Below are 25,316 nucleotides of genomic sequence, written 5' to 3' on the forward strand. Positions count from 1 at the left end.
TTCCCTCTTAGGCTCTGTGGAACTACCAGCTGCTCAGCTGCACCCCCTTCTGGCTGATGATATAGCAGTCCATCCTGTACAACGTAACTTTCCCCAGTTAAGGAGGGAGCTACCCCTGTCTTCGCTCCCTCTACCTCAGTGACCTTGCTGAAGGAGGTTTGCAGAGTTGAATCCTCACTCTGTAACTTGCTCAAGTCTCCTGGCACCTCCCACCAAGTGTCCTCGTCTGACTTCCCTGGCTCTGGTGACTGAGACTGCTCCTTTCTGGCTGTGCCCTTTAATTTCTCCCTCCTTCTTTGTTGCTTGCTCTTTTTAACCTTGCCATTACCCTCGCATGTAAGCTCAGTCTGGCTGAAGGGCAGGTGCTGTAGCCACTGGTAGTGAGGGGAGACACTAGGGGTCTGACTGACCTTATCTCTATCCTGCGACCGTGTAACAACCATATTAACTGGCTTACTGGCCTGCAACAACTCCGGAAGTACGGGTACATCCTGGCCCAACAGTACTGGATGAGTTAAGCCTGGCACCACTCCAACTTCCAAAAAGTAGGTCTGGCCCTCCACCTCTAGATACACATGGGCTGTGGGATAAGGCCGTTTGTCCCCGTGGACACACCAAACATCTACAACCCCATTCCCAAACTGATTTGGATTCTCAACGAGGTAGGGCATGACTAAGGTTTGGGTGCTGGCAGAGTCTAGCAGAGCTGTGACAGGGGTACCATTCACTGAAATGGTGGTGGTTTGCATCTTACCCCTAACTTCCTGATCTCCCACCCTGTGTCTAATGGGTCTTGGTACACAACACATGGTATTAGCTCCTTTAGCTTTAAAAGCTGGACATTCTGGCTTTATGTGACCTTCCTTTCCACAAAAATAACACACCGGTGGGGCTTTCTCTGTTCTTTCTGCTGGCCTCTCAGGGGGCCTAGATATAAATGTCCTCACACCTGAACTTCTACCCCTCTCACTAGAACTTGGACCACCTCCCCCACCAAACCCAACTGATTTACCCTTCATCATGGAGGGCCGGTGGCTCTTGTCATATCGGAAGGTCTTTGGTCCCCTCCGAGCTGAGATGAAGGCCTCCACCAACTCTGCTGCCTGATGGCCTGTCTGAGGGTTGTGTTCCTTCACCCACACTGCTCACTTCAGGAGACAGAGTTCGGAGGTACTGCTCCAAGATCAGTACTTCTCCCACTTCTTCCACTGTCTTCTCTGCTGGTCTCAGCCACTTTCGGTAGAGGTCTTTAAGACGGTTGTAAAGCTTGCGGGGGGTCTCTCCTGGGCGGAGGTCTGGCTCCCGGAACCTTTGACGATAGACTTCTTCATTTATTTCATATTTAGCTAAAATAGGTTCTTTAACCTGTTCATAGTCCATTGACTCATCTATGTCCATTGCTACATAGGCACTCCTTGCCTTACCGGTCAGATAAGGTACTAGATGCACTGCCCATTCCGCTTTGGGCCACCTATAAGCTGTGGCCAGTCACTCGAATGTTGTCAGATATTGTTCAATATCGTCTCCCTCTTCTAACTTAGGAATAGTGGCTCTGGCCCAGGTTCCAGCTCCAGCATACAGGTTCGGGCCAGGGGGTGGGGACGCTGCCTCCGGGTGAGCCATTGGTCCTGGACCCCTCTCCTCGCTGCCGCCTGGCTCCAACCTGCCCCTGCCGGTGTCCCGTCGGTCTGCCTCCATATCATCCCTGACCTGGTTCAGCTGCACTTGGACACTCCTCCATCGTTGTTCCTGCTTGTAAGCCTCCCTCTCCTGGATCTGCATCTGCTTCGTAATCAATGCATACAGTTGATCATATCCTCCATTGTCTAGACCCCTTGGGATCCCTCCGGCTGTTCCTCCTGTTGCCTGGTCTCCGATGTCACCCTGGTTACTCGGAGCACCGGGGTCATAGTGGAAGGCTCTCTCCCGGTCACTCTGCATGGCCCTCTGCACACTCCTGGTGTTGTAGCGCCCCTGCTTCTTCTTCTTTCTCTCCAGTGTCAATGACGCAAAAACATCCCACCACTGCCACCACTTGTAGAGTTACCGCTTGTACCACTACTTAAAAGGGATGCTAGTGTGGCTGACTGGCACTGGAAAAACTTCAAAAAAAGATGTCGATATGCTGAAGAAGGGAGTCATGAGGCAGAGGTATAATGCAAACGAGGTTGTGGTTTTATTAACCAAAAAGGATAAGCCAAAAATCAGGAAACAAAAAGACGCAGCCCCGGGATGCTACAAATATCAACTCAAATCAAACACTTCCACAGCCTCACAGCAAGCTGTTACTCTCTCTCTACCAAGGTCAGAATGACCAGCTTATATACCCTCCCCAGCCCAACCTTGATTGGACTGAACTATTATCATAGGTAAACATAGGGTAGGCTATACAAGAGGAGGTTATCATAAATGTTCTTAAAATGTAAATGAAACATACATTTTCAAACATTATATAGGATGACTATCTAAATAAAACAATAAACAGTCACCATTCTATGTGGGCAATTTGACTTCCACATTACGCTTTAGCCAGGGAAAGTCCCTCCCCCATTGACTTGGTATGGCCCAGGCCACACCTTAAATACAGGGATGCAGACACACGCTCTCCCTTTTACTCTAACCAGCCCAAGGAACAGGTAAGACTCTGCACAGGTAAGGGGACATATTACATTAGAATGCAGTAATTTGGGGGAAAATAGGGTCAGGTGAAAAGGTAGGGGAGAAGCCTTTTCACAGTGATATGGCATAAGTGTCTTTTCCTGGTTTTAAAGGCTGCATTACAGTAAAGTGATGTCATTTTCTGAACTTGCCAGACTGTTCTAGCTGTTCTATTATTTGCCTTTACCCACTTAGTCATTATATCCACATTACTGATGATTATTTATCAAAAATCTCATTGTGTAAATATTTTGTGAAAGCACCAATAGTCATCCCTACAATACTGTCGCAATATCGATATCAAGGTATTAGGTCAAAAATATTGTGATATTTGATTTTGTCCATATCGCCCAGCCCTAATGTCAACAAAAGTTGATAAGAATTTGTGTTGGTGCAGCTCAAATACAGGAAAATAACAGCATCCATAGGCTGTATTGCACAAAACGACAAATAAGCCAGTTACATGAAAACATTATTAATTCATTTTGAATATCATAGTTCTTTTTTGCGTTGTCCTTCTGCTTTGGCGTCCTACCTGTTGCTGCTGCTCTGCTGACAGTTTCATTTTCATAATCTGTTGAAAACATCCAGCTTTAGCTTTTCCAGACAGCTCATCAGACTGAAAAGCTTCAGAGAGAAAGACAGAAAGCTGCAGCTCACACAGCACGAAGTGGAACCAACCTGAACCGAGCTACAGCAGTTAGCTAGCTAGCTAAACGTTAGCTAACCTTTAGTCTTTCCCCTCTGGTCGTTACACAGAAAGTCTTCAGAGAAACACCTGTCTGCTTTTCACTTTCCTTTGTCCATAAACTGTGTGATGCTAGCTGTTGTTTCATGTTTCAAACAGTTAGCTGCTGTCGCTCCATCACGAGCTGTAGTGCAGACTGTTAGCGCGGGTTGGACTAAACCACTTGGGTTGGACTAAACCACTTGGGTTGAAAGGGGGTGCAGCAATCCAAATGCTACTATGCTATCTAAATGCAGACACAGCAGATATTTTACTTAGTTTTTAATTTAATATTAGATTTAAAAGATTGAGAGATTGAAGATTAAATATTAGATTTTTTTTCAGAATTTTGACTTTTAAAAGGAGTGAAAAGTGGAAATTAGGAGGGGCAAATCGTCACTTTGCCCCTCCTAATTTCCAAGTGGAGCTCAGCTCGGGGCGTCTTAACTTCCTGCTGTGGACGCAATATGCAAATCAACATGAATCCAGCCAAAGTACCACACAACTAGTAAAAAAAAAGTAATAAGAAGGATCAATCCTAAAATAATAATAATAATAATAATAATAATAATAATACAATAAATACAATAGTACTCCATAAAACAGGTAAATATAAAAAAGTTTCCTGATAATCAATCAAACTTTATTTATATAGCACCTTTCAAACAAATCAAATGCAATTCAAAGTGCTTTACAAGTGATCGACAAAACATAGGATGTTAAAAATGGATTTGCACACCAGAACAACCAAAACCCCCCAAAAGATTTAATTGAATAAGACAACAATAAAAGATGGGTAGTTAAGATAATAAAAGATAAACAATAAAAGATAATACAAGCAATGAAAATAACAATAAAAATAAAATTATGAAATACTACACAAAATAAATTGATTATAAAAGAGTAAAAACAAAAAGAGCTTGGGCACTAATAAAGTTCTTTATGTATTTAGATGCAGATGCAGTTCAGTGCCTGAAGGAACGAAAGCAGTCAGGAATTCAACCAGCAACCTGCAACTTACACAAACTATTATATTATTATTAGCCTATTATTATAATTGGTACTTCTAGTAGAGGTAGCAGTAGGCCTAATAGTAGCAGTAGCAGTAGAGGTGGCAGTAGTATTAGTATTAGTAATAATTATAATAATAATAATAATAATAATAATAATAATAATAATAATAAATAATAATAAACTTTATTTATATAGCACTTTTCAAAAGCGAATTACAAAGTGCTTTACAGCAATAAAGACCAGGGGCCATAGGACCAGGAGGCCCGACCTGAGGACCAGGAGGCCCTACCTGAGGACCAGGAGGCCCGACCTGAGGACCAGGAGGCCTGACCTGAGGACCAGGAGGACCAGGAGGACCAGGAGGCCTGACCTGAGGACCAGGAGGACCAGGAGGCCCTACCTGAGGACCAGGAGGCCCTACCTGAGGACCAGGAGGACCAGGAGGCCCTACCTGAGGACCAGGAGGCCCTACTTGAGGACCAGGAGGACCAGGAGGCCCTACCTGAGGACCAGGAGGCCCGACCTGAGGACCTCAGGCTCCTGAGGGACTCAAAGGTCTAAACTGACCATGCAGAGCTTTAAAAGTTATCAGTAAAATCTTCAAATCAATTCTAAAAGCAACAGCAACCAGTGGAGAGGCAAAAACAGGAGTCATGTGATGTGGTCTCCTCTCTTTTCATTGGTTAAAAGCCTTACAGCTGCGTTTTGTACCAACTGGAGGCAGGAGATGGCTTTCTTACCAAGCCCAGAGCAGAGAGAACAGCAGTAATATAACCTGAGGAAATAAAAACATGGAGCAACTTTTCAAAATCTTTACAGTATAGTAGTAGTAGTAGCAGTAGTATTTACTATGTGTACTTTGGAAGTGTTGGAACAGACAGAGATCTGTACATCTGATGAAGTGAATAATGATTCCTCCTCATGGTGGAAACAGACTTCCTTCTTTCTACTTACTACATTCTACTACATTCTGCTTTCATAAAAAAGAGCCTGTTTTTTAAATTTTTTTTTTTTTTTTTTTTTTTCGTGTTTGTTTTATTAATTAAAATAAAATCTAGCGGGAAGTGACTTCTAAAAACACCAGCACCAGGAACAGTGGAGCTGCTCTGTCCGGTAATGGAACTCGGTACTGTCTCCTCCGGTCAGGTGACTGATGACGAAAGGAAAGTGAAACTGTCAGAAGATAAAAACCAAATCACAACGGCTCTTGGCGGCAAATTTGAATCGACGGAGGATCTTCGCGCATGAAAGCAGCCTGCAGTGAGTCACTGTTTTATTTTACCAATATGATATGACTGTGAATCTGCTCTACTTTTATATTTTTGACTTACAGCTACATTGAGAAATGATCTGTACATCTGTAGTCTTGTCTGGGACTTGCTGTGTTGATTCTGTATCCGGTCTCTTCAGGATCCTTCAGCAACATGAGCGACTGTATTTTCAGTCTGGTTTCACTCAGTAGAAAATAGAACAGAAAGAGAGAGATGAGTGTTGAACAGGTTTCTGTCAGCAGTAGAGACAGTAGAAACCAGTAGAAACAGTAGAACCCCCCCCCGCGCGCCGTGCCTGGGGCGTCCGCCACCCCGCCTGGTCCGCCTACACCCCCCGCCTCCCCCCCGCGCCCTGCCTGGGGCGTCCGCCATACCCCGCCCCCCCCCCCGCCTCCCTCTCCAGTTCCCGGTCGCAGCGCGCGCCTCACCCGCTGCAGCACTTTTCCTGCCTTCCCTCCACAGTTTGGATGTTGAATTGTTTGTTGAGTTAAACTAAAAGTAAGATCATTATTTTTTCCCCAATTTTAACCGCAATTTTCCTATTCTTCTTTTATTTTTGAATCGAATTTGGTTTGTACCTTTGTTAGCAATCTAGACTCCTCCTTTCCAACTGTTTATGGTTCATTATGCCATTATGCTCCTTTTATGTAATCAGTTTTGATCTCGGTCTTTTTCTATTTCACACAACACTATGATTTATTTGGAATAGAGTAATAATGGCTTATATTGCTATAGGCAACGATAATCACCTGTTTTTCTAATTTCATCAATTTCAAAGTTTTCATTGTTTTTCTTCAGCCTACTGACATTTTCCCTGTTTTATTTTATTTATAGAATGTGCTCATGTGCTGCTGTGTCTGTCCAGCAGTGAAAGGTGATATTTCTACTAAAGCCCCTAAAGGTGATGCGCACAGGATAAAAAAATATCAGCTTTAGGGGCTCCGGAGGAACCAGTTAGCCAGGCGAACAAAAACTTTACCGTAACATTCCTCTGCTCTGCCAGTCTTTCCTCTGTGTTATAGACAGAAGATCATGACCCGCCATGCCCAAACTATTTATAAAAGGAAGGCGCGCCTCCGCCTTTTCTCATCCGTCCAGACCGCGGGTATGGACGGATACAGTATATATGTATCAAGGCTAAAGACCCACCCAGCTCTTTAGCAAACACCTTCTCACCTGATGGACTGTGTAAAAAAAATAAATAAAAAACTCTTTATCTGCCTCGTGGCTCCTCTGTCCTGTTGGACCAGATCTTTGCTTCATGGCTCTTACTCTCCTTGTTCTCCTGACTGGATCCTTGCTTGTGTTTATTAAAATCTCATGTGTACATCGCTTTGGATAAAAGTGTCTGCCAAATGGGAAATTGTAATTGTTATATACAGTATGTATACATATATATGTATACACAGGTATCTCTCTCTCTCTCTCTCTCTCTCTCTCTCTCTCTCTCTCTCTCTCTCTCTCTCTCTCTCTCTCTCTCTCTCTCTCTCTCTCTCTCTCTCTCTCTCTCTCTCTCTCTCTCTCTCTCTCTCTCTCTCTCTCTCTCTCTCTCTCTCTCTCTCTATCTATCTATCTATCTATCTATCTATCTATCTATCTATCTATCTATATATATAGTATATACAGGCAACACCTGGACTGAATAATAAAACATCCAAAATAGTAGTATCCAAATTAGTCCTCTAATATCTCTATATTGACTCACATGTCAGTCATGACCAGGCTAGAAACCTAACATGACATATTATTTATTCAGTTATCATAATAATTGTTTTGCAGGAATGCACTGGACTTCACTTAATGGATATGAGCACAGATGGAGAAGCAGTCAGCAGGTCCCATTTTAAAGCATTTATCCTCTTTTACTTCAGTCAGAGTAAAGTGTTGAGTGGTTTCATTTCTACAATTGAAAGAAAGTATACGTACAAATTAAATTCAATCACATTATCTTGAAAACAAATTCAATGAACAACTTTTTAGCTGTGCAGCTTTACAATGACAAAGTGAACATGACTTGGAATATCAAATGAAATAAACTATTCACTCAACGCACTCAGGAACAAAGAACAAAGGACAGACAGAATGAACTGATCTCAGGACAGCTGTGCCTGCTTCAGGGAGAGTCCTGTGCTCCCAGTCCAGCAGTCATGTGACCTTCCAACAATAATAATCATCCGTGTAATTTAGTTGAACTTATTTCCTACCTTTTAAAAAGCATTTGAATGTTTTGCATCGTATTGTTTTGCTCGGAAGGGCCAATACTAGCCCAAAAATGGCAGTGAGTTATTTGAAAGGAAGCATATGTTCAAGTTATGGGTTTTTTATATGTGGAATCCCATTTTAAAACTCAGGCAACAGGAGTTTGATCATTTTGAGGTTGATTTGACTTCATTTGTTGAGTTTGTTTGTGAAGTTGAACTCATTAAATGTTGAATTGTGCAATTTAAATGTGAGTTTCATGTCTTGGAGTTCAATTAGTAGTTAGTAGTAGTTTTATTATGGTGGTACGAAGTGTCAGGTGATTGAGTAGTTAGGTGATTAACAGTGGTTGACTGTGGTAAAAACTAGAAAACAAAATGGTTGTGACTGTGAGAATTAAAGAAAGAATAGCTCTAACAGTGGAAAGTAGAAGGGTTTAAATTTATTTTTTTATTCATCCTTTATTTAACCAGGAAGGTCCGATTGAGATACAATATCTCTTCTGTCAGGGAGTCCTGGTCAAGATGGTTTGACTTAAAGGTTTGACTTGTGTGTGGCAGATGGGTTGGAAAATATCCAGACAATAATTCACTACTCTTTCACTCCTTCGTACTTAGTGAATAGAGATAGCCTTTCACTACTTCATCCATAAATATTGACTTCAATCACCCTGATATTGTTATCCAACCTAGGAATATCAATCAATCAAAATCAGGCCTCATGCTACATTCACATCTATGAACAACCAAGCCATTTAAATGGTCATTCATGTACTACTACTGTATCTGTTAATTGTAGATTCAACTTTTTTTTAACAAATAATCTGAGGATTTCAGTGATATAGATGCATGTCATTTGTATTGGATTTTATTTCCCTCACTTGTCATTTATGTATTTTGTTGTTGTTTGCTGAGTTTAGTTTCATCGTTGCCTTCAGTTTTCTGTTTCTCACTTCAACCTTCTCTCTTCTCTTTCTGTGTTTTAGAGATGGAAAGGAAGATTTCAGAGGCAGCCTGGATGAAAGCGCTGACCTCCATCATCGAGGAGCTGGACAAGCGGCAGTACAAGAAGATGCTGAACAGTTTGGACAAAATCCCAAACGGTGTCAAAAAGGGCAACAACTCCAAAGAAGAAATGCCTCAAATAATCATCCAGCACTTCGGAGTGGAGGAGTCCATCTCTGCAATGAAGAAAGTCCTGTATGAGATTCCCAGACGGGACGACGTGGTCCAGGAGCTACTGCGCCCCTTTGTGGACAAACTGAGGAACAAACAGCAGAAACAGAAAGACAAAGGTAAGCCGTTAAGATCTGATGCCATAACAGCAGCACCGACATAAATTTGTACAATGAGCTTGTCCACAAAGTTGAAACCAGGATCTCTGACTGCAGTAACTCAAAAATGATCTGGGCTTCCTGTCCACAGGACATATCAAAAAACCCAAAAAGTGCTCCTGAACTGTCCCATTATCGTCTCTCTAACTGACAGCTGGCAGCAGCAGCTCACATCGGTTCATCAGTCTGCCAGGCAAAACAAGGAGCTGCATCCACTACTAGTTTGATCTCACTTTTAATTGTAGATGTGATTGCTGATATCAAGTCATTTTTAACGGTTCTTGACCGGCCAGAGAACGCACTGTTTTCAGTATGCTCAGCTAATATTCTGTCGTAGCGTGCTGTAAAGTCCACCGCCTCTCTGTAACTTAGTTGCCCTTGTTAGCCGACTCCTGTCTCTCATCACTCCCTCCGAAACATCGCTCTTACGTTCCTAGACAAGCTGTCGCATCAATGAGACCCATCGATTAACGCATCACTGTTTCATCTCCTTCCTTTTTGTAGCCCTATGTAAAGTGTTGAATTGAGCTTTAAGGCTCATTTATGCTCCCTTTACGTACAAAAATAAATACGTCCGTTTCAAACGATGTAACCCGTCTCTGCCCACATACTTCCATGCGTCCTTTACGTTGGCATGGGTGTTAAGCAATACATCCACTAGAAGGGCAGTAGAGAGTCAAAGGTTTCTGTCCACTGTTGCCATGTTTGTTGTGAACAACAAACAACATGTCTTCGTCGTGTCTCGCTGGTCTCGCTTGAACTATTGGCTGGTAGTGGTCCTGCTCTGTTTCATCCGTATCCGTTAAGCTTTCAGAAAACGTGCAGAAATACGGACGAAATGAACGCAGAGTACGGCCAGAAGGCTCCGTCCGTATCCATATACTCATTTAACGTTGAGGATAATTGAGCCTTTAGCGTTCACATCAGAAGACATGGCCAACAGTACAATCTTAGTCGTCAGACTGCCTGTTAGCCAAGAAGCTCTCAGACCTGTGATTTAGCTTTTTTTTTTCCCAAGTATGTTTATTGAGTTTTGTTTTGTTTTTTTTACACACAACAATAATAACAAAAAGCTCAGCACAACATTGGTCTACACAATAAGCATGAATAATAGCGACACTTAGAAATATATATTCCTTAAATAAAAATAGAAGCCAAGATATAATAATAAAAGCTCATATGACAAAGGGGCATCACAATTGCAGTGTTATAAGCAAGGTACAAAAGGGGGGGGGTCCATAATTAGTCAAGGAGAATGCTCGAAAGTGTTGAGGCCACTGTGAAATTGGAAAAATGGAGATATGGAGTCCATATCTTCATGAACTGTCCCTTTGAAGAGTGAAGCAGACAGGTCAAGTATTCAAGAGTAAAACACTCCATGATTATCTTATGCCAGTTCGCTTTAGTGGGAGGTTTGTCATTTATCCATGACATAAAGATATTCTTCCTTGCAGCATATGCAAGGATATCATACAGTCTGCCAGAACTAGCACCAACAATTGCATCTTGACTCGGATGACCCGGGAGCAAAGAGAGAGGATTCAAATGCAAAACCACACCAAATATTTTTTCCATATCTTGCAAAATATCCATCCAATATACTTGGATTTTAGGACAGGACCAGACACAATGAGTGTAGGTCCCTACTGAGATTTTACATTTTAGGCACAAAGATGAAAGCTGGGGGTTCATTTGATGTCTTTTGTTGGGAGAGATTTGCAAACGGTGCAGGATTTTAAACTGCAACAGTCTAGCACGGTTACACACTGATATCTTCTTTGTATGGTCCCATATCACATCCCATTCATCCTCATCAATATCTACACCAAGTTAATTTTGCCATTTCTGTGCGACATCCTGCACATTGAACACCTCAGTCTGGCTTAAGACATAGAAACGGGTTATGGATTTTTTAGTTGGACCTAGGAGAAGTAACTGCTCCACTGCTGATGTTGTAGCATTGACATTGAAAGTAGTTTTTCTGGTTATGAAATCTCGAATCTGGAGGTATCGAAAAAAAAGATGTCTGGGGAGATTGTATTTTTCTTGAAGTTGTTCAAACGACAATAGGGATGCACCCTTAAATAAATCACACATTTTCTTTATCCCCTGGGATGTCCAAGTGTTATACCCACCGTCTACCATACCTGGCAGGAAACCAGGGTTACCTTGAATCGGAATCAGAATACCACGCCTTTAAAGTATTGGAAATTATGGGATTATCGTTACAGAGACTCCTAGCTGATTTCAAATTCTTACAAGACAAAAGGCCCAGCAGAGAGCCAGAGGTCTGTGACCTTTCCAGGTCCAACCAAACAGAAGTAGGATCCTCCCTAACCCATTCTGCTATAAATCTAAGTTGAGATACTAGTTGATACCATCTGATGTTGGGGATATCTAAACCTCCTTTTGAGCTAGACAGCTGTAACTTTGACATTTTTAGCCTAGGCTTTCTTTTGTTCCAAATAAAGTCACTCAGCCAACCATTAAGTAACTTCTGTACCTTGCTTGATATAAGCAAAGGGATCATCTGTAGTGGGTACAGTAATCTTGGCAGGACATTCATTTTAATGAGACTCTGCCAAGCAATGATAAGGGAATGGAGCCCATCTGTGTAGGTCCTTCTTTATAGTATCTAGGAGAGGGTTAAAATTGGCCTTAAACATCTGATGAAACATAGGAGCAGTGGTGGAAGAAGTACTCTGATCCTTTACTTAAGTAAAAGTACCAATACAGCAATGTAAAAATACTCCATTACAAGTAAAAGTCCTGCATGAAAAATCCTACTTAAGTAAAAGTACATAAGTATTAGCAGCAAAATGTAGTTAAAGTATTAAAGTAAAAGTAGTGGTTTGGTCCCTCTGACTGATATTTTATTATATATGACATCATTAGATTATTAATACTGAAGCATCAGTGTGTAAGCAGCATGTTACTGTTGTAGCTGCTGGAGGTGGAGCTAGTTTGAACTACTTTATATACAGTTAGCTAGTTTAGTCCAGTGGTTCCCAACCTAGGGGTCGGGCCCCTCCAAAGGGTCACCGGATAAATCTGTTTTCAGTTTTTGGACTTTTTCTCTAATCTTTGATTTTTGCTGAAATATTGGATCATTTGAACATTTATTGAAATGAAACCATGTGAGGTTTAGAGGGAAAAATCACTATTTGGTGGAGCTGTTAACAACTCATAGACATCTGAAATGTGACCCGACTACACACTGCTTTTTGTAAGACGTCAAAAGCCAAAAAGGTTGGAAACCACTGGTTTCATCTTTAACAATGTGTTGTATTTTAAAAGCTTGTTATATTATCCATTGTGTCAAATCTCCATCTGAAAAGTAACTAAAGCTGTCAAATAAATGTAGTGGAGTAGAAAGTACAATATTTCCCTCTGAAATGTAGTGGAGTGGAAGTATAAAGTAGCATCAAATGGAAATACTCAAGTAAAGTACAAGTATCTCAAAATTGTACTTAAGTACAGTACTTGAGTAAATGTACTTAGTTACTTTCCACCACTGCATAGGAGTAATCTGAATACCCAGGTACACAAAACCCGACATGGACCAGTGGAATGGAAATGAGGCTAGGGAAGTAGTTCTATCTCTGAGGCTTCCCATTGGCATAGCTAGGGATTTGGAGAAATTGATTTTGTAACCAGAAAAAGACCCGAACAGACTAATAGTATCAACAAGACGCGGAACGGAGGTCACAGGCTCCGACAAATATAGCAAGACATCGTCCGCGTAAAGGGAGATTTTGTGTTGGGCTCCACCTACATTTATACCCCTTATCGCTGGGTCCTGCCTAGTGATTTAGCATTTTAAGCCGCGCGACAGCAGCGGCTGTATGGACCGCTCTGTCAGTCGCTCTGTCAGTCGCTCTGTCAGTCGCTCTGTCAGTCGCTCTGTCAGTCGTTCTGTTTTCCTCTTTTGGTCACATGATGAAAGTGTGCAGCAGGGAGTTACGGTGATGGCCGACTTTCTTGGGGACGCGAGTAATTCGCTGCGCTGAGCATGCTGGGATAGCTTGCGGGGCGGTGAAAAGGGCGGGACAAAAGTTGAGCTCAATGTACATCTGAAAAAAAAGGAAATTTGGATTCCGTTGGAAATGCCTAAATAAAATTACGTTATAATTTATTTTGTAATCTGCTATGAATCGCTATCGATTGGACCAGTGGTAAGGGAGGACGTCCTCCCTTGAAGCATCATTTTACGTGTTTTGGCCAATAACAGATTAGCAGGAGAAAAAGCCACAGACTGTTTTTATAAATGATACTGAGATTTTGTAATGGTTTATTTCAACCAATTACTTTTTTCTTCATATTTTGATCTTCTTGACTCTCAAAAATAGAGGAGCATCCTCCTCTGCCTCTATGGACCAGCCTCCTCTGAACTGGAGGCATTGAATTATGAACTGTGTCAGTGATATGTGTCACAAATGCAATTTATGTGAAGCAAACATATACAGAGAATCAAACCATTCACAATGTCATGATGCTGCCATGAATATATGAGCATTAAAGGAATAGTTGACCCAAAAATGATCCCAAAGTGACTTGAGAAGACATTTAAACCATTATTTAACTGAAATCGCCACTCTAGCTGTTATTTCAAAACCCCATCTCGACAGGTAAGACTAGCTCCAATTAGCAGAAACAAGACTTCCGGTTTGGCCGTTTAGCCTTCAAAATAAAAGCACAAGAAAATAGGTAGAAATACTGTTTTAAACCAATTACTTTGTACTTAATCCTCAAATTCAATAAGTCAGCACCCATATTAATGTTTGAGGTCCACTTAAGTCTATGTTCTGTATGTATCCTGCACAGTGTAATACATGCAGCATTTATAGTTAAAAATGGCACATTTTATGGCATTTTTGATTATTATTTTGACATCAAACATTAATATGGGTCACTTATTGAATTTGATGATTAAATACAAAGTAGTTGGTTTAAAACAGTATTTCTACCTATTTTCAAATCTTGCACTTTTATTTTGAATGCTAAACGGCCAAACCGGAAGTCTTGATTCTGCTAATTAGAGGAAGAGTTCCACATGTAGTTCTCCACCTTCCAATGACTAAATAACGGTGTAAATGTCTTCTCAAGTCACTTTGGGATCGTTTGGCTTCAGGAGACTTGCATCATGCTGGATGAGCTGCATGAAACTTTTATGGTTATTTTCTGTTATTTTTTTTAACTGTGACGTCAGGCCAGGTCAGGTCCGGTCCGGCCCGGTCCGGTCAGGTCCAGCAGCTTCAGCTGTTTTGGAGAAGCTTCTACGCCGCTCTGCTGTGTCTGGACTAACACACATTTTTATCGAAGTCACTTGTTATCTTTAACTTTTCTCAACATGCATTCACCAAATTTTCTGAAATATAAGTAAAAATCAATAAATACATATATAGCTATAGGCTTATATATTAATGTGTTCATGTATAAATATTTTAGAGTAAAATGTTTTTTAAAAATTTGTCATCATTTTCAATATTATTCAATATGAGGATCCTCTTCATTTTGTTCAGGAAAGAAGAGGAAATTCAGCGATTCAGAGTCTGAAACCGAGGAGCCAGAGAAGCCCAGTAGGTTCTCCAGAGACATCAACACAGAAAGATGGAGAGGTGTGTGTGTGTGTGTGTGTGTGTGTGTGAGTGATAATTGTAACTTTTTAAGTTTCATTTTCAGGGCAGAAGAGGAAATATGTGAGTGAATCAGAGTCAGAGGATGAGGAGCGAGAGCCTGTTGGTAGGTTATCACACACACACACACACACACACACACACACATACACAGGCCTTTAACATAATAACGGATGAATAATGATAGAAGCAAGATATTCACAATTTGAAAAAAATGGCAAAATGATCAAAATGATTTTTATCTTTTAAATACTTTAAATATACAGGACATTTCAGTACATACTGACACATGGTACAGGACAACAAAACTAACAGAGTGCAGGACATGCAACAAACAGTAGATAATAAATATCACTCTACCAGAGTCAGAAATTAACAGGGGCTTGGAGCAAAACGTTTTTCTTTCCAGTGCATTCTGGGACAGAAAGAGAGAGCACTGATTTATCTGAAAACAAGTGAGTTCACAGCCTGAAGCTGTAGAAAACACTGGAGGAAATACCGGCCAACACAGACCACTGCAGCAACAAAAGCCAGAACAAAAAGCCCCTGGAAAAGGCCAAATTGCCTTTAAAACTCAAATCAAGGGGTCAAAAAATGCCCTTAAAAAAGAAAATGTTAATTTCTTACCTTGCACTCTACATGTAACTGCAGCTGCAGTTCCTCTTGGACCATTCAGTGTCATTTTGAATGCTGAAAGCAGCGGTGAGGTTCATCCACAGAACTTGAATGGACAGAACGGTCTTTCCCATTCAAATCAACGTTCCAGGACGGTCGGAACATTTGGTTGGGCTAGCTTCTGTATTTAAACGGAATTACGGCAAGTCACTGAGGTGAGAGGTTTTACAGGAAGAACCAAAGGAGAGCACTGCAGCTGAATGAAGTTTCCCTCTGCCTCCACCAGGTGGAGCTCTGTCACCTGCTGCTGCGTCTTTATCAGTCCGTCAGTTTTGACATCTGTGCAGTTAGTGGAAGTGTTTATAGTTGAGTTAATCTGTTTCAGATGATGCCCATTAGCTATTTGAAGTTAGCGAATGCTAACCTTTCCTCTCCACTAAATGTAGGCTAAGCTACGTTAGTTTATAGCACTTAAGGGGCTGTATTAAGTTAAGTTGATGATGCTTCCCAGCTAGGCTAATATGCTGATTTTGACAAAAAGAGAGAGAAGCACAATCTTTGATAATGCTACGTTAAACTCGACGCAAACACTTTGCTAAGCACTCGTACAACAGACTCATCTGCACAGTTCTCAAGCAAATGTGACACACTTTACAGCCTTAATGCTCAGACTTCCATAATCACCATTTCATGCTGTACTAGCCAAATTACCAAAGCAAACATTGGACGGACCGTTCTATCCATTCAAGTTCTGTGGATGCAACATTTCCCCCATAATGAAATCGGGGGAGGGACCACGGATCGTCTGTCAGGCACAATATCTCGGACAATGCTGATTGGATTTTGACCAAACTTTGGGGAATGATGCATCTCAAAATGACATTGATTGGCTCAAGAGGGACCACAGTTACAGGATGGTTAGTAAGTTGTGGCCACAACATACGACATGTTCCCACAAGTTAAACATTTTAAACACAATTGCACCTCCTCCATAACAATTAGATCAGTAGTGATATTGCGTGTGACACATGGATGAGTGAACAAATGTTTTGAAACTTTAAAGGAAAGGAACACTGACTAACAACTTCCTGTCTTCTTTTAAGACCAGCAGAAGAAGAGTCAAAGTGACAAGGTAGGGGTTGTGGACTGAACTCATATCAGGTGGATAAATGAGCACCTCATCTTCTGATCTGTCTTACCTGCTTGCACTGTTTTAAATGTATCTATATTTAGATGTTTTTATTCAATATCATATGATAGAAAACATCTCAGCTATTGGAATATCTCAAATATACCTTGCTCAGCAGTTCTCTGCAGCTGATTAGAGGCAAATGAAACTATGCTCTAGTAACACATTGGCATTTCATTACAATATAAAATGCTTCAAAATGTCAACAGGTTTACCAGTAGTTACAGCTTTAATTGATTAACATTAATAAACTGGTTTGTTCTTTGCAGGAGAATACTCGTCCTTCACGGGGCAATTTTAAATCATGGGTAAGTCCTTTTTCTATCTCAGACTCACAGCTCAATCTCACAATTTTGTACAGATTTATTTTGACATTTTTGTTTGGGAATGATGATGCTAATACAGAGGCTTTTCTTCCCTTTTGTTTCCAGAGGAAAACCATCTACGATCTGAAAGAAAGCCTTTATCTTGGCAACAAAGCCATAGTTGGGAAAGTGATCCGGAAATCCGGGCTGCGCCCTTATGAAACACAAAACAAGGAAAAAAAGGTTATGTTTTATCTGGGGCTTGCTGATGAGACAGATAGTATCAAAGCGGTCGTATATGGGAAGAACCGCTATGAAGAAATTAAGGAAGGAAGCTACTACTTGTTCAGAGAAGTAATCATAGGGGACAACACAGTGAAAGTTACCAAACTGAGCACAGTGTCAAAGACCACCGCTGTACAAGTCCCTGCTGAGCTGAAGATGGAAGCCAGGATGATCGTTGATCCCCAAAAGCCAGTTTTGTCCATTAAAGAAGCCAAAGCTTCTTATGACAAAACAGAAATGAGTGTCGAAGGAATCATAACAAAGGTAAGAGAAGGTTCGATTGGAAAATGCTCCATATCAATTTTGAAAAAAAGTCCAGTATTCAATATTTACATAATAAATATTATATAAATTGTTTATAATTTATATACAATATTTATATATTCAATATATCTAATATATAGAGGATCTGATCTGTGACAGTATTATTATTTTGTAAACCAATGACTTTAAAGCTGCACTTGGTAATTTTGCACATTGGCGGCACCAAGTGGCAGCAAGTGGTAACTGAATGTTGAGAACTTCATTATCCAGAAGTCCCAAGTCTTCTCAGGGCGTTTTCACACTGTAATAGTCCAAACCAGAGTTCTCTAGGTTGTTACACTGTATTGGTCCGGTTTGTTTCACATTGCCTGATATCAAGTGGACCTGTTAGAGAGATATTTTGGCAGGAACACAAAAAAATCAAACTAGGATGGCACCCAGAGGGTGTTTTCACATTATAATGGTACACCTTACCATTGAACAACCCTCTAGTATTCTGGAGGATGTTGAATTTGATAACGTAATCCTCTGCAATGCCCCGGATATACTTCCACTCTGGGCAGTCGGTAGGTTTCTCTCTAGCCAGTGAGATTTCAAGGCTTAGAACTACATAAGGAAGGGCCAAATGCCTTGGGAAAAGACAGAAGAACTCTCCTGCCAACAGTATGTCTGCATTAGCATAGAGTGTATATATGTTTGTTTTCGGACGGTGGGAGTGTGCCGTTCTGCACTTAAGAAAAAACATAGTGGCTCCTTATCGACCATGGAGAAAAAACAAGAAAAGATTATTGTTACTGACTCCACGGACACTACTGGTTTGCCATTATAATACCGACCAAGCTAGGGTCGTAAACTCTTTCTTCTTTGCTGTAATTTCGCCAAAAAATACACGGAGTGAACCAACAAATCACTGCGCACATATGGTAATTTCTTCTTGTTTTCACACCAGAAATAATGCCTTTTTACCTGTGTGGCAATAAACCCTTTTGTAACTTTGTTCAAACAGTGTACCACTTTGGAAGGTTTCATTCTGTGTTGTTGGTTTGTCCAGTTGACTCCGGTCAGTAAAATCAAGGTGAAGGGTGGACGGAGGAGGACAGCGCTGCAGAGGGATCTCATCCTGCAGGACGACACTGGTTCCATCAGGATCTGCTTGTGGCGCGATCAGGCCGATCAGTGCACAGCAGAGGTTGGAGACTCCGTCAGGGTGACCAACGTCAAGACCGATCACTACATGGAAACCGTATCACTGAATTCAACCGGACTGACCAGAGTTTACAAGGTAGCTATGTCACAGTTTTGTTGTTTTGTTGTTGTTGTTGTGCCATATTGACACCCAAACAAATGTTCACAGTTATTGAGACAAAGAGCCTACCATTTCTATTTTATTAAATAAGGCACTTTACTTACGAAGTGCCAATCAAGCTGTCAGCCACATGTAATCATCAGGTTGTAATCAGGATGGAGGGAAACTTTGTTTTCCTGCTGATAAAGAGAGACGTGACATAGCAGCAACAGTTTCTAAAGGTAATGTTATTACGTCTTACCTGCCTGGTAATGAAGAACTTTCTCTCTAGAAGAAGAATGACTTCTGGCCCAAATCCCCAATTCAAACAAATCATCTTATTGAATCCCCCGTCCGCCCCTGATGATGTCATATGCTTGCATCCCCGGTCCCCACTTCCCACTGTGTTTGTCAACATGGTGGATCGACACAAGCGTTCAAAAGCGTGAGCACACTTCTTGAAATTAAATGAGAATGTGGCGAAATGCAATATTTGTGGCACCAAAAAAGCTTTTATCAACGCAGCGTCACGTAAAAGTTAACGAGTGCTGTGTTTATGAAAACTAGCACAAGGCGCCCTTCGGTGTTTCTAATTTTTCCTCCTAACTCACCCCTGACCTCTTCCCCCTGATCCTTCTGGCCTAGCGCCGGTGTTCGGGTGGACGGTTCTTCCGGCTAGTGGGTTCGCCTCTATGGCACAGAGGGCTTGCGTGGAGGGCGTCTTCCATGTTCCTCCGTCGCCGACCTGCCAGTAGCGAGACCGAGACGTCCCGTCTGCCCCAGTAGTCCTACCATGGGGCCCGTCGCGGGGTCCCTCACCCTCCCCGGTGCTGGACACCTCCCCCCCGTATAGCTGCGGCGGGCTTTCCCGGCAAACACGTTGTTTCTCTTACCCTCTACCGAGACCGCCCCTGGGCTCACCACGGCCGTTTCTTCGGGGAAAACCCAAGCGATGCGTCGGACCCCCCCCATCACTAAGCCTCGCTCCGCCACCCCGGTAGCCATCGGCAGCCTCTGGCAGTAGGGATGCTCATCACCCTAATAAGAGGTGCCGAGCCACCGACGGGTTGGTGGTGAAGGCTTTTCAGTCAACAGCCATGGCCTCTAGGCTAGCTAATACTAATGCTCTCCTCTTGCTGTACTTGGAGGGTCTGATAAGAGGAGTCCAAAGACCCAGCGGACCTTATGTCAGAGATGGCAAAGGTCATTGATCTGGTGATACAGGGTGCGAGTGCTCAAGCAAGGGTCTTGGGCAACACTCTAGCCCAGTTGACCCTAGCTCGGAGACACGTTTGGATGAGCCAGTCTGGTCTGGCAGAGGCAGACCGGGCTGCTGTGTTGGAGGCTGGTATAACCCCCAGTGAGGTGTTTGGGCCTGCAGCGGAGGCTGCGTTGGAGGAAGCCCAGAAGGTTAGGGTGAGGACGCAGTCTATCCATCAACCGGCACAGTCAAGACCCCCATCTCGGGGATCCCAGGGGAGGCGTGCTGGCCTGCAGCGGTCTAGCTTTGCAGAGCGGGGCCCTCCCTGGGGTTCTGGCAATTTCAGGCAGAGTTTTGCTCCACAGCAGGTGCAGGGCCGTCAGCGCCCCCGCCCACGCTCTAGGGAGCAAGCCTCTCGTTCATCCTCCAAGCTGCAGCAGCGTACCTGATGGTGTGCAGCCTCTGGCGCCGGCTTTTTCCACTTCTCACCTCTCTGCCTGGCGTCAGTGCACTTCATGCCCGTGGGTGATCAGCACCCTGGAGTGCGGATACCGCTTGCAGTTTGCAACCAGGCCCCCTCGTTTTCAAGGCGTTCTGGAGACCAAGGTGAGGGACAAATCTTGTTCTGCTGCTTTGGCCAACGAGATTTCTGCCTTACTGAAAAAGGTGCAATAAGGCCCCTGTCCCAAGGGAAGATGGGGCAGGGTTTTTATTCGGGTTATTTTCTGGTGCCGAAACGGGACGGAGGGCCCCCTTCAGTGGTGGTTCATAAGTCAAAGGGTGTATCCAAGGAAGGACAAATCAAAGTTGCTTGTTCTGCCTCAGAAGAGCCGAGGGGTCCTCAGGTGGTGGAGCCGGTCCTTGGCTGTCAGAGAAGGGGTTCCCCTGGGCCAGGGCTCCTCCAGGGTGACCATAACTACCGACGCCTCCCGCTTGGGCTGGGGCGCAGTCTGGGAATGGAGGTCCATTTGGGGGCACCAGGGGTTGCATGTGAACCTACTCGAAATGGAGGCAGTCAGCCTGGCTTTGAAGCACTTCCTCCCAGCTATTTTGGGACGGCAGGTGTTGGTGGGGACTGACAGCACTGCAGTGATGTCTTACATAAATCGGCAGGGTGGGGTGAGGTCCCCATCCCTGCATGCAAGAGCACGGCAGCTCCTTTTGTGGGCGCAGGCCCACGGTGCCTCCCTGAGGGCTTTTCATCTCCCAGGGTCTCAGAATATGGCGGCAGATCTCTTGTCTCGGGGTGGTCCCCATCTGGGCAAGTGGCGCTTGCACCCACAGATTGTGGAGAGAGTTTGAGCAGGGGTGGACCTTTTTGCTGCAGAAGACAACACTCATTGCCGCTTGTGGTTTTCGATTCAGGGCACACCAGGGCCACTGGGGACAGATGCCCTCAGCCTTCCATGGCCGCAAGGCAGGCTATATGCTTTCCCCCCGCTTCCTCTCCTTCCAGCCTTGCTGGCAAGGATCAGACTGCTGGGAGGTGCGAGAGAAGATTTGGCACCCAAAGCCCCAGGTTCTGAGCCTTCATGTGTGGCCCTTGAACAGCAGCGTTTGCAGGGGCTCAGCTTAGGCAGGGATGTAATAGACACTCTGCAAGCCTCCCGGGCTCTCTCCACCAGACTGCAGTATAGCAGCAAGTGGAGAGTGTTCAGGGATTGGTGTGCTTCTAAAGGGGAAAACCCCACGACTTGTGGCATCTCTGTGATCCTGTCTTTTCTTCAGCGCCTCTTCACCATGGGGTGGGCAGAATCCACACTTAGGGGCTACCTGGCCGCTATCTCTACAGGTCATGATAGGTGTGATGGGGTGTCCCCTGGGGCTCACCCTTTGGCATCATGGTTTTTGAAGAGGGTGAGGAGAAGCAGACCGTCTCGGTGGCATCTTCTCCCCACCTGGGACCTTCAGGTGGTGCTCAGGGCTCTTTGTCTGCCTCCTTTCGAGCCTTTATCGGGCCTTGATCTTCGGCTTCTCTCGTTGAAAACAGCCTTCCTTCTGGCTATTGTTTCGGCCAAGTGGGTGAGTGAGTTGAGTGCTCTGTCTGTGGATGGGGCTTGTCTTGGTTTGGGGAAGGAGATGGGTCGGTCTATCTCCTTCCAAACCCAGCTTTTCTGCCTAAGGTTCTGACAAGGGGATTTGTTTCTAAGCCCCTGGTGCTGAACACATTTCATCCTCCCCCACACCCTTCTGCAGAGGCAGAGAGGCTTCACAAGTTGTGCCCGGTGAGGGCCCTTAGGTGCTATGTGAACCGCACCAGGTCCCTTCGGTCCTCTGATAGACTTTTTTGACCTGATCTCCTTGGCCTACGAGCAGTCTGGTCTAGCTCCGCCGTCTGGTCTGGTCGCCCACTCGACTAGGGGGGTGTCCACTTCGTGGGCCCTGTTAAGGGGGGCGTCGTTGGAGGACATCTGCAGTGCAGCAGGTTGGGCTTCCCCTTTGACCTTTACCAGGTTCTATCGTCTGGATGTGGCTTCCTCATCTGTTTCATCCTCAGTTCTCGGGGTGGCAGGACATGGTTGATGTCATCGTCTGCGATATGGCTGTTTCAGTTTTTTCTATGCCCTAAGAGTGTAGCACCCATGGTGGTGGGGCACATGTTTTCGTGGCAGCTGGGGCTGCTGTTTTGTTTGACTTTTGATTCTGTTTCAAATTCGAGCCCCGTATTTTCTGTTTGTACGGCGCAAAATGTCTGTGTTGAGACACTATTTTTATGTTGCAGGATTGGAGAACCTTTTTTGTTAAGGCAGGATTGATGTTGTATACATGTCCTTATGGTTGCAATAAATTGATTGAATGCACCAGTACTGGGTTCTGTGTTTTTCTGTTATTGTCGCTGAAGACTGAGTGTCATTCACTTCTTAATCCATTAATTCTGCAGATGGTTCTGTTGGCCTGTTAGTGTTCACCACTTCACTCTCCTCATGACTAATTTGGTATACGGTAGTCAATGGTTACAGGTTCATTGACATGAAATAAAACAAACATTTACGCATGTAAACACTGTTTTATGAATGAAGTGAACCTGGAACCATTCAATGTCACTCGGCAGTGGAAGGTGGGCTCTGGGCCCTTCTGAGTCGGCTAAAAAGAGAGCGATTGTGTGGGTGTGCAACGGAGATATAGTGTGCTGCTGGTTCTTTTGGTGCGACCAAACTTATGCCAGACCCCTGAACAGTGTTTTGGCAAATTTTCGAGGCGATCGGAGCAATGGTGTGCCTTGCAACTCCAGACAGACAGACAGACGCACCGTGCATTATAGTAGTAGGATATAATTTTAAGCATTTCCTAACATGTGATTATGAACTGAACTGATCTGTCTTTGCAGGTTCAGGCCGCTGCTGTCCAGACTGAGACAGTTGAGATCATAGGAATCATCAAGGCCAGCAAGAAGGAGACCTGGCTGGAGGCGGAGCTCGACCAGGAGCTGAAGACGCTCGTTGTGGAGTCCAAACTTCTGGCGAAGACATTCGGCATCAGGCTGGAGGGCGATTTTGAGGAAAGACTCCTTGATAAAATGCCTTTTTCTGCAGAGGCAGAAATACAAGGGAACAAGATTACAGCCATTACAAAGATGTAAAAAAAAAAACCTCCCATCCTTTTTCTCTGGCTCTAATTTCTTTACCTAACCTCTCTATCAGGCATCATCATTCTAGGATCAAGTGGGAATCAAACCCACAACCTAGTGCCTCGCCCCACCTGCTGAACTACAATCACCACCAAATGAAATGCTTTGTTTTTCAGTTTAGTAATTTTTCTTCATATTTCTAATGGTTGTTAATCATTTGTTAATTAATCTATTGTACTGACAGATTGATCGTTCAGATTGTTTTCTACTGTCAAGTTATTTTCTACTTTTTTCTTTGTAACTTTTCTTTGCACAACCTGCACTCTGATTAATAAAACAGTTTGCCTGTTCAAATCGTCACAGTGACATTCTGAAAACTACATCTCACTTACTAAATTTGATAAAGATGAAAATAACTTTCACTGTCTTTTTTATTTGTCCTACTCTTATCATGCATGTTGATGATGATATGGTCCTGTCTCCTGCCTGAGAGTTTTACTGAGTAAAGAGCTGCTGATTCAGCACAGAAAAGTCAAAGGGATTTTATTACAGACAGATGGTAGAGAATGGAAAAAGCATTTTCACAGTGAAGCTGCAACATGAAACTCAGCTCGGTCCACGAGTCGTGTGTGTGTGTGTGTGTGTTGATTTATAAATTGGTATTATATATCACAAAGCTCTTGTTGAGCTCTATCTGCTGGTCAAAAGAACAATTATAGACAAAATTAAAATAAAGGGGAAAATCCAAAAGACTTGTGTCAAAGAATAAATTAAGATTCGATTTGGTACAAAAAGGGTGCAACTCCACTGAATAGATTTTTATAAGAATATCAATTCTATGAACCTTAAAAAAACCTTATGTAGGTACAGTCCCTCAGCTGTCCTGAAAACTACAGTTCCCTATGTAAAGAACTACAACTGTTTCCTGTGGTAACCCCCCTGAACACCCAAAACCGTGCCCTGATAGGCTGCCAGCCATTTCACACCTAGGTGTGAAATCACCTTCCTTAAAGACCAAGTGCTGCCATTGTTCTCTCTCTTACACCTCCCTTACTGCTCTGTCTCTCAAGACAGTAGCTCTGCTCTGTCTCAAGCTCTCTTGAGCTCTCTCCTGGTGGCTGCACAGAAGGACTGGTGTCCCTTCTCCTGCAGGCTGCACTGTCTCCTGCCTCCTCCGGGGGGGGGGGGGGCAGTGGGAATCAAACCCACAACCTAGTGCCTCGCCCCACCTGCTGAACTACAATCACCACCAAATGAAATGCTTTGTTTTTCATTTAAGTAATTTTTCTTCATATTTCTAATGGTTGTTGATAATTTGTTGTACTGACAGATTGATCGTTCAGATTGTTTTCTAGGGGTGTAACGACACACTCAGCTCACGGTTCGGTGCGATACGCTGTACAGGCTTCCCGGTTCGATACAATGATGATATTTTTAAGTTTAAATGGAAACAAATGACTGTAGAAGATTCTTTGCTTATTGTTTAGACATAAAATGTCAAAAAAAAAAAAAAATTAACTTGAAGTTTAACCTATTCCTACAGTTTATTTTATCATGGTTTCTTTCTTTGTTGTATATATTTCAGTGCAAATAGCAACCAATGGAATCTGTTGAATAAAATAAATGAGCTTTTAACAGCGGATGCTTGTCTAAATGAAACAAATTGTAAATTAAAATAAAATGTCTAAACAAGGATGTTCTCTTTACAATTCGTGCAAACGTCTGAACATGTTGATCTAACATTCTCCAAACACCTTAGCTGGCAG

General features: G+C 43.2%; 1 protein-coding gene across 2 annotated transcripts; it reads left to right on the plus strand.

The window, feature by feature from the left end:
• Positions 1–5,601: 5,601 nt before the first annotated feature.
• On the plus strand, positions 5,602–25,251 carry LOC139658997 (gamma-interferon-inducible protein 16-like). 2 transcript variants are annotated; one of them, XM_071537198.1, is made up of 9 exons: positions 5,602–5,659; positions 8,855–9,163; positions 14,725–14,820; positions 14,885–14,944; positions 16,557–16,585; positions 16,912–16,950; positions 17,074–17,496; positions 18,548–18,778; positions 23,311–25,251. In XM_071537198.1, the coding sequence occupies exons 1-9, from the start codon at positions 5,644–5,646 to the stop codon at positions 23,560–23,562; spliced, it is 1,455 nt and encodes a 484-aa protein (XP_071393299.1). In that variant the 5' UTR covers positions 5,602–5,643; the 3' UTR covers positions 23,563–25,251. The 2 variants fall into 2 exon arrangements, with proteins under 2 accessions (XP_071393299.1, XP_071393300.1); XM_071537199.1 differs by lacking the exon at positions 5,602–5,659 and adding an exon at positions 6,133–6,168.
• The last annotated feature ends 65 nt before the right edge of the window (positions 25,252–25,316 follow it).

Source organism: Centroberyx affinis, unplaced genomic scaffold (genome assembly GCF_046629955.1).
Source record: "Centroberyx affinis isolate AG114_WGS23_722 - 3 ecotype Tasmania unplaced genomic scaffold, CSIRO-AGI_Caff_v1 ptg002990l_1, whole genome shotgun sequence".
NCBI lineage: Eukaryota > Metazoa > Chordata > Actinopteri > Beryciformes > Berycidae > Centroberyx > Centroberyx affinis.

Excerpts from the sequence above, each read along its gene's own strand:
- LOC139658997 (XM_071537198.1), top strand. Across the intron at positions 9,164-14,724 it reads GCAGAAACAGAAAGACAAAG|GAAAGAAGAGGAAATTCAGC; the intron begins GTAAGCCGTTAA and ends CATTTTGTTCAG. Across the intron at positions 16,586-16,911 it reads AGAAGAGTCAAAGTGACAAG|GAGAATACTCGTCCTTCACG; the intron begins GTAGGGGTTGTG and ends TGTTCTTTGCAG.